The sequence below is a fragment of the Pseudopipra pipra genome, chromosome 24 (assembly GCF_036250125.1).
Source record: "Pseudopipra pipra isolate bDixPip1 chromosome 24, bDixPip1.hap1, whole genome shotgun sequence".
NCBI lineage: Eukaryota > Metazoa > Chordata > Aves > Passeriformes > Pipridae > Pseudopipra > Pseudopipra pipra.
The window spans coordinates 2,728,838-2,741,959 of record NC_087572.1 but is presented as its reverse complement, the minus strand read 5'-3'; the positions used below and the strand labels follow the sequence as shown (position 1 = coordinate 2,741,959).

The following is a 13,122-nucleotide window of genomic DNA, read 5'->3' as shown; positions in this document are numbered from 1 at the left end:
CTCCATGTGTGTGTGTTTTTGTGTCCCAGAGCTACAAAGGGTGACTGCAGCTCATCCTGAAAAATATTACATTTTAAAACAGGACCCCACCTGGGCCTTCCTAATGCTTTGGTTGGAGTAGAATCCTATGAGACTTCCCAGACAGGCCATCCTGGGCACTGAAAAACCAGGACTGTGACCCTCTCTCTGAACAAAGAATCATGGAGTGGTTTAGGTTGGAAGTGACCTGAAAGCTCATTTCATTCCAGTCCCCTGCCCTGGGCAGGGACACCTTCCACTAGCCCAGCTTGCTCCAACCTGGCCTTGGACACTTCCAGGGATGGGGCAGCCACAGCTTCTCTGGGCAACCTGTGCCAGGGCCTCCCCACCCTCCCAGGGAACAATTTCTTCCTTATATCTAATCTAGCTCTCCCCTCTGTCAGTTTAAAGCCATTATCCCTTGTCCTATCACTATGTGCCCTTGTAAAAAGTCTTTTTATACTGAAGTATAAAGAGAGAGCCTTTGTGTGGAGGACACACCGAAAAGCAAAGCCTTAAAAGAAAGAGGGAAACACCCCCCAGCCATTCTCTGCATTCAGGGAGAGTTGTCTCAGATGAGGGGAGGGTGTTGATGGAGGGTATTAAAGCTGAAATCTTTAGAGAATCAGGAGAACAATATTTGAAAGGGGGAGGGGGTGATAGGAGGGTTTGGGAAGGGCTTTGAAGCAAGATGTGCTAATTAAGGGCCTGGATTAAAGTGGGAGGTTGGAGAAAGGACCCATCAACTAGAATTATCCTTTCTTTTCTTGCCTGTCCTCTGCAAAGTGTCCTTTGGTACATCCTGCATTGTAATCCCTCCAGTTCATTTAGAAAGATACAGGTGATACAAAGTAATCACCACCCAATTTCTTGTGCAATCAAGGAAAAACCCCCAGGCTTTGAGTTACAGGAAGCTCTGGAGTTGTGTAACCTCTACAAAATTATTTTGACATGTCACAGCTCTGCAAACAGGGCCTGGGATCAGTTCTTTGTCTTTCCAGGGAGCTGAGGGACAGGCTGCAGGGCCAGGTGAGCTGCACTGGGGGAGGCAGCATCCCACTCCTCCACGTTTTCTTTCAGCAGGGCCTGAGACCTGTTTTCCACTGCAAAAGGGTCAGTCACAGCCAGAGCACATGTAGCAGTCACCAGGTTTGCTGCAGGCCCCCCCCAGGACTGTGAGGGAGCTGAAAGTTTGAGGAGGTTTGGAAGTTCGAAGCCAAGTGCTTAATTTCAAACTTGAAAGTAGAGATTTGGAAACCTTCAGGCACCTAAAGATTCAGGGAGGTGCTTCCTGGGCTGTTCAAAAGGTGGCATCTTGCTAGAAATAAGGGCAGGAATGAAGCTGGAAGTTATATTCTCAAAACTAAAGTCTCAGGTGCAATCCAAGGTCCCTGATCCCTGCCCTGTCACACAGCAGAGGCACAAGGTAGTGACGTGAGTGAAGGAAAAAAGTGGAAATACTTTAGCAGGTCATTCAGGGAACACCCTAAGGAAGAGTTATACTTAACTAGATGTGGGCCACGCTGCTGGATAGGTGTGTCTTGTTTAACACACCTGTGAGGCTTCTGCCTTTGTCCAGGTGAGGTGAGAAAGACAAAATGCCCAGTGGTGCATCATGGCATGGTTGGAGCCCTGTTAACACCCTAGCAGAGCAGGGAACAGAAAGAGCTTCAGGAACAGACAATCCACGAGGTAAAGAGGGAAGCAGAAGGGGTAGTTGGGATTTGTGGAACTTTGGTGGAACTTGACCTTTATTCAGTGGTCCAGTTAGTCCTGGGCAAAGCTGAGGGCTGAGGACAGGAGCCCCAGCTGTGAAGAGGGGATGAGATAAAGCAGAGGAATGAGCCACAGAGGTAATCCAGTTTTGAAAAAGGAATAGCCACACTATAAACAGTCAAAAGCAGTGGCTCAGGGAGCGTCCTAAGCCTCAAATACAGGCTGCATGTGTGAAGCCTTCTCCTCTTGGGATATCTTGGGTAAAATAAGCAGCATGCAGAGGTACCAGTTCTCAAGTGTTCTATGCACCTGGTGGTTCTAAACCTGCATCTCCTGGAGATTTCAGTTTTCTCTTCTGAGAAAAACCTGAACATGTAATTTAATAACACCTTAAATAACTGAGCAGGCTATGGAAAAGGAACTATATCTCACAAACTCCCAGTTCTTACCACCAGGCATTCAGGGTAAGAACAGAGCCTTAAATTGTAAACAGACACAAAAATAAACTGTAGGTCTACAGTGGCCCCTGCACAAAGCATGTGCTCCTCCTGTGGAAAGGCCACCTCCTTTCTACCTCCTTCCTATGTCAGGTGAGAGAACTTCTGCACCCACCTGGCAGGGCAGAGCAGGGCAGAGCTGAGGAGCTGCCAAGGCTGCAGCAGGGCACGTGCTGGTCATTTGGTTCCCATCCAAGGTCAGTGTGAAGAGTGTAAAAACAAAGTGATCTGGCTGACTTTCACTTTGAGTAAGTATTCAAGGGTTTTTCTCGAGGAAATAGGTGTATTACTTGCAGCAGGCATTAAAGCCAACCAGGTGCACCAGCACAAAGTTTTAATTTCTAGAGTTTCAACAAGCCCGAGTCGCCCGACCAGAAAAGCCAGGCTCAAACCCCAGAAACCTCAGGGAGGGCTTTCGGGCAGGAAGCTCTCAGCAAAAAGGTACTTGGCTCTTTTTCAAGATTTGAGGGACTTTCTGAGCCTCTGGCTCGTGCACCTCTGTACAGTCAGGTGGGGAGAGGTGCTCCTGTGGTGGCTCCCGCGCTCCCTCACACATGCGCACGGCTCGGGGCTGGTGAGCTCAGCTCCCAGGGGAGGCGGGATAGGAGCTCTGCAGCCTGTTACTGAGCAACAAATCCAGCCTGGCCTCACAAGGGAGAATTTACCTCTCATGAAAGGTGATTCACCTGCACGCAGGATCAGCCGCCTGCCCTCCCAGCCCAGCCTGCCCAGGGATTCATGAAGCGATTCCTGCTCGTCCTGGCTGGGTTTGCAGTGGTCGGTAAGTCCTGACTTCTCCTTCTTTCCTGTCACTAATTGGGGTGTTTCTGCTTGATCCTGTAGTATGGGACATACTTCTATCATGTTTACTGAATTAACACCTAGAGAGCGAGCTGTTGTCTGAGGTTGCATAAAACTTGTTTTCCATGTTGTTCTCTCCTTTTTATAATTCCCATGTGGGTTGAGGTGCTCAGTGCTTGAAGGATTAGTAGGGAGGCAAAAAGATTCTTTCACTTCAAAGCATTTGCCACTGGTGTGTTACAGCCCAAATCCTACAGGATTAAAGGATATTCCTTGATTTCAGTGGGCTTTGGATCAGTCTCCTTGTGTCTCAAGCAGAGACACAAATGAACAAATAACCCTGGTTTTAAAAGAGGTACAAACAAATAATGTAATCTGAAAATCACAGAATCATCACACAGTGGTTTGGGTAGGAAGGGACATTGAAGAACATCCAATTCCACCCCCTGTCATGGACAGGGACACCTTCCACTAACCCAGGTTGCTCAGAGCTCCATCCAATCTGGCCTTGGACACTTCCAGGGATGGGGCAGCCACAGCTTCTCTGGGCAACCTGTGCCAGGGCCTCCCCACCCTCACAGGGAAGGATTTCTCCCTTATATCTAATCTAAATCTACCCTCTAAAAGCCATTTAATCCTACTCCAGATATGGCAAACTCACTCCTGGGATAATGAAGGATAAACTTGCTGTTTCCAAACTCCAGCTTGTCATTGTCTGCTCCTGTCTGTGCTCCTACATCGCAGGGAAGGCGCCTTCAGAAACTCCTAGAACAGAAGGTCTGTCACTGTGAAATATCCTGGTTTTCCCCTGCCCACACTTGACTGTGTTTGTGTTACACTGCTTTGCATAACTGTTTTAGTGTGGATAAATGTGGGAAGACAGAGATTTCCTACTCCTGATACGATCAGGATATTGGTGACTCAGTTTTCAATGTGCTCAGATAGGGAAACCCACCCACCCCCTTCCTACAGGACAGGGGTGCTGAGCCTTGAGCGAGCAGAGGCAGGTGTTGAAATCTGGGCAAAAGCTGGACTAGATTTCAGTCCATTCCTGTGTCATTTCCCTGCCCAAATGCCACACACAGCCCTGAGGATGGATCTGTGCCTTTCTGCCTGGCTGTCCTCCCCTGCAGCCAGCTGGTTTAGCTGCTGGCACTCAGCTCTGCTCCAGGGAGGCAGCAGGAGGGAAAGCTTGGAGCAGGATCTGGATGTGATTTAGCCTCTGCTCCTCCACAGCTGCTCAATGGGATCTTGTCCAAGTCACCCCCATGCTGCCCTCAGTTTTCCCTCCCTACTTTCACTTGCTCACCCCCTTCTCTAACAAGGGATCTCATTCATTTTGAGCACCATGGTGGGACTGATCACTCTCAGCAAGCACAGGCTGAAGCCCACCCATGTTCCAGGTGTTTATCAACACCACAAACTGCATTGAGTAATGTATAAATGATCTACCTTTGAGGATCTGTCTATAAATTGAATTTACGGAGCTTACAAGTCCTGAAGGTTGCCCTGCAATTTAGAACCTTGTGACTCAGCCTTGGGAAATTTTGCAGTGTTTATTCTCACGGCAGGAGACAAAAGTCTGTAGGACATTTCTGCAGCACCTGCTCAGAGGGACTATGGTTGTGTCCTGCTCTACAGGGCCACGTTTGTCAGGGACAGGTGACATCCCTGCTCAGCAAAGCCAGAGCCCACCCTCTGTGGGGCAGAGGAGCAGGGCTTGGGAAGCAGGGAGCTGGGTGAGTTGTTTGCTTTCAGCCTGGCACACCCAGATCAGAGTCCGGACATCGGGTCCCTGCGTGTCACTCCACAGATCAACCCAATAAAACACGGAGCAGGAGAGGTCAACAGCAGCCACATCTTCAGGGATGTGAAACTGAGCTCTGCAGGCCACTTCCCTGAGTAGGGGCAGAAAGCAGAGCCATTCATAGACATGATTCTGGTCTTGAAAACAGGTTATTATTCTTATTTTACCATTATTCTTATTTTACCGGTTTTGTTTTAACTGCTTTAAAAGAAACTTGACAAGAAATTCAAGGATTCTCTCTCTGGCTTGAGTTTTTGAGGCCTTTCTGTGTAACTTCCTGCCTTACATTTCTTTGGGATGAGTCAACAACCTGCAAGGTGTATATATGGTGATGTGTGCAGGGTTTGAAGTCTTGTTCTGCTCAAGCTTCTGCTTTGCAGCCCAGCTCTAGCAGAATATCAGGAAGTGGCATCCCTGATATTTCTGTTCACTAAACAGCACCAGACCCACGTTCATCTGAGGGCTGAGATGCCAGAATATGCTTTTTAATACCAGTTTCTTTGCTCCTCCAGGTATTGTGAGTACAGGGAGATCACCATGTCTGAAACGTGCAGTGTTTTCTTCCACGAACTTTGAGAACATCCTGACCTGGGAAACAGAAGCAGATATCCCCCCTGGCACTGTATTTGAGGTCCAGTACAAACAGTATGTGAAGTTTGCTTCTTTCTGGGAGTTGTGCTGTTTTTAGGGAGAGAGAGAAGGGCCAGCAAACAAAAGCTGGTTTTGCTGTTTTACTGTTAAGGAAATGGCTCTGCTTGGAGAAGAGCTCAGTGAAGGACAGGATTATTCAAAGTGGTACACGATGCTCAGTTGGGCAAATATTTTACAGCTTGGGTTGCCAACTTCACTCCCTTACTGAGCTACTCTTTGCCTTTAGCAACTTCCTCCTCTATTCCTCCGGTCATGTCCTACCAAACAAACTAAAAGCTTCTTGGTTTGGTTTTTTTTTTTTTAAACTCAGGTATGGAGAAAAATCCTGGCTCCCCAAGGCCGAGTGCCAGAGTATCACCCAGCACTTCTGCAACCTCACTGGTGAGACAGAGAACTTCACAGAGCATTACTACGCCCGGGTGAGGGCGACGGGCCGGAGCGGCTGCTCCTCCGGCTGGGTGCGCTCTGAGAGGTTTGAGCCCAGGAAAGAGAGTAAGTACCCAGCCCAAAGCCCCCAAATCCCACTTGCTGGGGAGCCAGCCCTGCTCTCACTGGTGTTTAGGGCAGCACCTCCCCTGATTTCAGTGTTGGAGGGCTCCTGTGCTTGCTAAGGGAGGGAGAGAAGGCCTGAAGGTTTGGTGTCGGGGCAAGGAGGCAAATGAGCAAATGGGCTCATTTGATCCAACATCAAAGTGGGACTACAGGGGAAAAGGAAAAGCCAGGTGTCTCTGATTCTGTGAGTCTCTGACCACATGACTCTGTGCCCTTGAAGGAAGAGCTGCTATTAAGGCTGATGAGAGGCAGAAGGAAATTAGTAAGACACAACCCAAGGACAGCCAGTAATAAAGTCCCAGGAGCTGTGAAATGTGAGCTCCTGAAAATTGGGATAAGCATCCAGCCCCATGGATACTTCATGTTCCCAACCCTTAAGTGAGCCCTCCTACAGACACACAGCACAGCCTTTGGAAGCATTATTGGTTCTGTGACTAAACTCTTCCCACTGCATATTCACCCAGAATAATTCAAGGTGCCAGTCAATGATTGTGAAGAGCCTTCAGATCTTTGCACCAAAAGAGCCACAGGCTGCTTTGGTCATTAAACACTCACTGTCATTGCAGTGTGGGCATCAGACATGAGGTGATCCTACCTCCCAGAGCTGCTCTTTGCAGCTTCATGTTTCCAAACTACAGGTCCATGAAGGAATCCCACTGCTGCTCTTAGAGCTGCTGCTAGAGCTGGGGTTAAACCTCTGTTTAGTGCTGGGTGTAACGTGTGCCTGTCACTAGGGATAAGTGTAGACACAAAAGACCTGAACTACTCTAAAATCTGGCATAGGTTGGGAATAGGAGTCTTGTCTGAGTGCCCTGTGGTGGGATTTCACACCATCACACACATGGGGGAGGATGTCCCTGGGAGGGACAGGGAAGCAACGTGGAATCACTGAGAACAGGGTCCTAAGGAAAAGCCTGGGGCAAGAACTCCTAGGAACAAACACTGGCTGAGTGTGGCAGAACCCCACAGCACCTGTGTCTCCAGTTGCCTGACTTTTCCCATGCTCATACAGCTCAAACCCTTGTTGTGCACGAGCAGAAGGAATAATTCCAGTGAGTCTGGGGGGGAGTGTGGTGTATTTAAGATGATCTGACAATTATCAGCTTTACCCTTCCCAGCTGACAGTGCCTGTTGTGTCTTTCCCAGCTGTTATAGGAGCCCCACAAGTGGAGTACATTCCCCAGGTACGGTCCATAAAGTTTCTCATCCGGCCCCCCTACACTCCCCTGAGGGGGGAGGACAACCAGCAGCTCACTGTGGAGGACATTTACAGCAAATTTGGGGCTGTTGGTTATCACCTGACAATATTCAACCAAAGGACACATCAGCAGGTAAAGCACAACCTCAGGCACTGGCCTGTGATTCTGTAAATCACATTTTGGGTAAGATGGAGAAGGATCTCAGAGCTTACACACGATGGAGGGGATTTCTGATGGGACAGGGAAAGTCTCGGAGTCTTTGACTCTCAGCAGACAATGGGAACTTTAAGCATTCCTCTTAAATTCTGGAAAAGAAACTGGAGTTTCTGAGGGTACTGTGACTAAAAAGATGACTTAATTAGCTCAAGTCTCGAGAAACTGAAATGCACAATTAAAAAGAGCAACAACAGAAAGCAAAGTGGTGTAAATATTTAAAATTCCATACGTACAGAATAATTATAGCACTAAAACACCTTATCAAGTAAAATAATATTTTATGCTGAATTTTGCAATCTGATTTGAAGAAAATGTAGCATTGAATCTTTCTAAAACACAGATTTTACCTTTGTTTTCAAACAGCGGACAAAGAATGAGCACAACAAAGAATTTGAAGTTTCCGACTTGGACCCAGACACGGAATATAATGGAACAGTTTATATGTATCTCCTCCAGAAAAGCAGCAAATCTCAAGTGTTTTGGGTTAAAACACTAGAAGGTGAGGCTGTTCACTCTGCTGATTGAAAAGTCCATCCAGGATGCTGGATACACAAAATACACTGATTTTCATCAAGGAACACCAACTTAAATAATTTAACAATTAAGTGCTATGAGACGAAACCTATAACACCATTTAGCTGATCTGGTGCAGCTTTTCTAATCCAACCCTCTTTCCACTTGTTCTCTTCCCCACTAACCAGACAAGACGTGGGTTCTCTACAGTCTGGTGGCCCTGGGATTCTGTGCTGGGCTGGTGTTTGCTGCCACTGGTTACGTGATCTACAAATATGTCAAACAACACAGTGCCCAGCCCATGGCTCTGGTGAGTGTCCATCAGCCCCTGCAGCAGAGCTTTAAGGTCATAAAATCCCAGAATAGCTTGGGCTGGGAGGGACCTGAAAGATCAGGGATTCTCACCTATCCTTCACCTCCCACACTGAGTGCTGGGTCTTCACGTGAGGTGAGCTTAAGGGATAATAAAGTATAATAATAAAATAAAAGGTTATTTCCACACTGTGCATAAATTAAAGGAGGAGTTTTCCTTCCTCGTGTTTTAGGATTGCACAGTTGATACACAGTGAGAGCTGTCTGTATTCCTGTGAGGGCTCATTCCCCAGGAAAAAAGGAGTTCTGTCAGCAGAGCAGATCCCTGGTGGTTGTTACTGGCTCTTACTGACACTTCTCCAAGGAAAATTTTAAAGAACCAAAAGCAAACCTTCAAGGTTACAGCTTCTTGTTAATAACTCCTGCTTGTTTGTCTACTCCAACAGGACTTCAGAGGGATTTCATCGTTCCAGCCTCTCACACTGACAGTGGAGCACATCATAAAGCCCATTAGTTTATCCAAACCTTCCCTTTTCACCTCTGAAGTGCCGCTGCCACAGATCAGCCAACAACTGGACCGAGCACTGGAGCCACCACAGCCTTCCTGCCCCCCCGAAAGTGGCTACCAGCAACAGGCAGAGGTGCCAACATTCCAGCTGCCCCCTCAGCCGTCCTGCAAGGAAATTGCGGCTCCGACTGGTTACGCTCCTCAAAAGGCCCAGCAAAGCATTCCCGCTGCCACATCCCCCCAAACCCTGCCCCTGACCTACGGGCTGTGCGGCGAAGGCACCGACCACGGGTACAAGAATTTGCAGCCAGACCAAACGCTGAAGGAAATCTCTCCGGGTCGTTTTGCTGATGGAAAGCTCACGACCCAGGTGCTGGGAAAGAGCTGGAATTACAAAGAACAGCAGCCAAAGGTGGCGTTGTGGGGGAGCAGGGGCAGAGCAGAGCCAGTGCCCTTCCAGGGGAGCCCTGGGCAAACGCAGCTGCTGCTGCAGAGTGACAGGGTGGAAACTCCGGAGAGTGTACCCCAGTTGTCCCTGTCTTTGCTGAAACAAGGAGGATGCTACAGACAACAGGCAGCAGGACTGCCACTGCTCCTGCCTGCAGGGAACGCTGGCACTGACTGTGCTCCAGGGGAGGAACTGTCAGCACCCCTCCTCTCCTCCGTCCGGACTGGGAACCACTCCCCTGGGGAGGACAACACGGAGCAGTGGATGTTGCCAGAGCCATTCCCACATCCTGCAAAGCAAATGCAGCTCCCAGAGACTCCAGACGTGGAAATGTTCCCGGCAGCAAAGGGGCTGAGCTGCACAGACACTGTCCCAGGCCGGGGCAGTGGCACTGCTCTCACTATGTTCTTCAAGGATTTGGAGTTAAAACTACAGGGGGATGAGGATGGGAACACATCATTTTGTTAGGATGACAACGATGTTAAAATCCAGATTATGTTTTCTTGCATGAAACGGAAGCAATGCAATAAAAACAGCTAATCCTGGATGGATTGACACAGCACAGGGTTGTCAGACTGTCCCACCACAGAGATTGGTACCTTTACTGACATAATTACTTCTTGGGTCACTGCAATATTGTGTCTTTTCACTTATTTCTTGCACATTCTTCAAACTTATTATGAGTTGGACTACTTTAAAAGCTGAGTTAAGATTCAGGTTCAAATTCCAGATTCAGTTTACTGAAAATTTACAACAGAAACTGCCTTTGCCCTTTACCAACACCAAAGATCCAGGTCCAAGACATATCCACCCTTTGAAGAAATTCAGGGATGCAAACCTAAAAGAATGAAATGTACCATGGTACAGTAAAAGAATCAAACAGAGATTGGTGGATATATGATTCTTGGAAAACAGTAGGCTACTTCCCTGCAATGGACTTAGTCACTGAACTGGGTAACAGCTCCTGATGCAGCACTTCTGTGAAACATGTCCTTGTCCTGCTGTGCTCTTTAAAGCCTTTAGCACTTGCACAGTCACAAAAGGCAATCTAAATCCTACTTGTTCAGGGGACAGGGGAGGAAATTATTTTTCATTCAGAGGAAGGCAGAGTTCAGCCTGTTGATTCCCACTGCTGTGGTGAAAAAAATGTGCGTGATGACATCAGTTTTAGGGGAGAACTGAAACCATTTATAGGAATAAGCAAGGCTTGAATGGTATGGGGAAGTATTTGCTCAAAGAGCCAAAGGCTGACCAGAGGCAAAACTCAGCTGTTCTCACTCTAAGTGCACTTGGGTGTTTTCTCACTCCAGGGAAACTGAAGCTAAAGGCTGAACTCCTCTTGCTTTGGGGTGATTTTGCAAATCAACCAAGGCCTTGTGAAGTAAAGATTTTTCATGATTCAAACCAGGATTAAAGGACTAGTGTTAGAAACTTTCCAGGCAAAGATTCAGCTCTGAACTGCAGCAGCAACAACTGACAAAGCACCGTGGCCATGTTGTGTGAGGCCAAAAGGTCCAGGTGTGGTGAAGAGCTGTCATGGCACAGGGTTTGAAAGGTTTAAATATGTGCAGGGTTTGGGTGGAGACCAGAGGGACATTTCCACTCCTCACCCCTCTTCATACCGTTCAGTCCCAAAGGGTTTGTGGAATGTCCTTTGATCTCTGTCACGTGCTTTGTGCCCCAAAACACCAACACACAGAGAAACTCTGCAGCTACAGGAGCTGCAGCAGCCCAGCTGTGCTGATTCCAAGGAGTGTGAGACCCCAGGGATAATATTTTTCCCTACTAAAGACCCCCTGGAGAGGCTTTTAAAGCCAGTGATGCCAATTACCTTATTCAGAGTTGCCTGTGGGCTGCATATCTTGTGTCAACAACATTCCCAGCCACACTGCTCAGGGAATAATCAAATGCCACAATGTCAACATTTTGGCTTGTGTTGTGAAACATAATCCCCCAGCACAGGATCAGTATGGGCAGCCTCGTGTGGAAGGAAGAGGGGCCTTGGGAGAGCATTTGAAGATGCTGTTAAAAAATCCATTATTTTCTATTTTAAAAGCCTTTTCAATTCCATCTGCAGACCCCCTGCCACAGGGTCTGGCCATGTCCAGACTGTAATACATGTATCATCTTGGAGAAGGGGAGATGGAAACTGAGGTGCAGAGAGTCTAGGAATGGGTCTTTAGAATGTCTGTAGGTTCCTAAAGATGCAAAGTGTCCCAGAGCTGGGACATCCATCTCTCCCTCAGGAACCTTAAAGACCTTCAAGGCTACATTGCCTCTGCACAGAAAGGCTGTGTATGGCAGGAATGATTCCAGCCCCCTCCCATCCTGCCTGTTCCACCCTTACCAGCAGCAGCTGGGATGGTCAGGGATCCCAGGCAGGAGGGAGGCTCTGAGCCATGTCCCAGGCAGGTGACTGACTCCAATATTCCCGATTTCCTGCTCTCACCATGGCTTAGTCAATGTTTATCTTTTAGGCCTTGATCTTCTAAGCAGAAGGACATTGGTTCTTGTCTCATGAGTCACCTCTCCAGTTTTACAGGAAGATCAACCCTTCTAAAACTGTTTCTCTCCAGAAAATCTTGGAAAGAGGTGTTGACGTTATTGAACTTTATTGGAGCTGCACAAGGAATGTGTCATCCATCCCTCATCAACCTGTGCTGACCTCACTGCCTTCAGCTTCCCTGCTGTTCAGAACCAAGCTGATGCCCTTGTTTGTGTCAAACAGCTGCTCCAGGACCTTGTTATCTCTGTCTCCTGTGCATGAACATATTCAGATTAAACAGCAGGATTTCAACACTGTTTCGAAGGTCATCCCATGCCAGCCACCTGTGCCCAGCAACACGCTGCTCCTCAGCTATCCTGGCTTTCCCAGATAACAGTTCTGATAGCTGCAGATAACAACCATGGGAGTGCCCTGCCACGAAGCCCGTGGGTCTGGCCAGGCAGATGTCCCGGCGATGACAGGGGAGCGTGGCAGTCCCAGTTGTCCCAGGGACATCAGAGTGGCAGGTGGCAGCTGCAACCCCGGAGCAAAGCACTGCTCTTTGTCTTCCCAGCTAAATCTGGGAGCTGTCACTCCCTCCCTCCCAGGCCAGCAGCCCTGCTCAAAGCTAGCAGGGATCCTTGCCCCGGGGATGAACGAGCTGCGGGCTGAGGCTCCTGTTCTCCCTCCCTCCCTGTTCCTTATTTCAGCCTTGGAATGTGCCCTCCCTGCTTGAACACCATGGAAAAGTCACTGATGGTTTTATAACAAGTCCTCTGAGGAAAATCTTAACTCAAGGGACAAATGAAAGCTCCAAATTCTGGAGGCAGAATGAAGCAGAGTTCATAGAGTCACAGAATATGCTGAGCTGGAAGGGACCCACAAGGATCATCCAGTCCTACCCCTGACCCTGCACAGACACCCCAACAATCCCACTCTGTCCCTGAGAGTGTTTCCAAACCCTCCTGGAGCTCTGGCAGCCTTGGGGCTGTGCCCACTGCCCTGGGGAGCCTGGGCAGTGCCCAACCAGCCTCTGGGGGAAGAACCTTTTCCTGAGATCCAACCTGAGCCTGCCCTGACACAGCTCCAGGCGTTCCCTGGGTCCTGTCACTGGTCACCAGGGACAAGGGATCAGTGCCTGCTCCTCTCTATAAATGTATCTACATAAAATAGATTTTTTGTCTTAGTTCTGGCCTGCCAGCATTGCTGTCAGTGATGGGGCAGTGGTGCAGCAGGACTGCAGCAGCTGGATCTCAGTGCTGAGCAGTGGCCTCATACTGCAGAGCATTTAAAATGTCCATGTATATCTTCTTTCTCCTCAGTCCGAGATAATGAGAGCTGTGAGACATGATTATTAGATGTTTTTGCAAGAAAAAGGTGAAAAAGTGGTCAGCCTTCA

General features: G+C 48.4%; 1 protein-coding gene across 3 annotated transcripts; it reads left to right on the top strand.

Moving 5' to 3' along the window:
* Positions 1 to 2,793: 2,793 nt before the first annotated feature.
* Positions 2,794 to 9,800, top strand: IL22RA1 (interleukin 22 receptor subunit alpha 1). Of its 3 annotated transcripts, XM_064635072.1 has the most exons (8): positions 2,794 to 3,012; positions 3,679 to 3,809; positions 5,352 to 5,484; positions 5,801 to 5,982; positions 7,189 to 7,373; positions 7,821 to 7,956; positions 8,159 to 8,280; positions 8,729 to 9,800. In XM_064635072.1, exons 2-8 carry the CDS (start codon positions 3,704 to 3,706, stop codon positions 9,704 to 9,706), a joined length of 1,842 nt encoding a protein of 613 aa, XP_064491142.1. In that variant the 5' UTR covers positions 2,794 to 3,012; positions 3,679 to 3,703; the 3' UTR covers positions 9,707 to 9,800. The 3 variants fall into 3 exon arrangements, with proteins under 3 accessions (XP_064491142.1, XP_064491143.1, XP_064491144.1); XM_064635073.1 differs by lacking the exon at positions 3,679 to 3,809 and having other exon boundaries at positions 2,801 to 3,012; XM_064635074.1 differs by lacking the exons at positions 2,794 to 3,012; positions 3,679 to 3,809 and adding an exon at positions 3,896 to 4,987.
* The last annotated feature ends 3,322 nt before the right edge of the window (positions 9,801 to 13,122 follow it).

Excerpts from the sequence above, each read along its gene's own strand:
- IL22RA1 (XM_064635072.1), top strand. The coding sequence starts at position 3,704 with ATGAAGGATAAACTTGCTGTTTCCAAACTCCAGCTTGTCATTGTCTGC. Across the intron at positions 5,485-5,800 it reads TTTGAGGTCCAGTACAAACA|GTATGGAGAAAAATCCTGGC; the intron begins GTATGTGAAGTT and ends TTTTAAACTCAG. Across the intron at positions 7,374-7,820 it reads ACCAAAGGACACATCAGCAG|CGGACAAAGAATGAGCACAA; the intron begins GTAAAGCACAAC and ends GTTTTCAAACAG.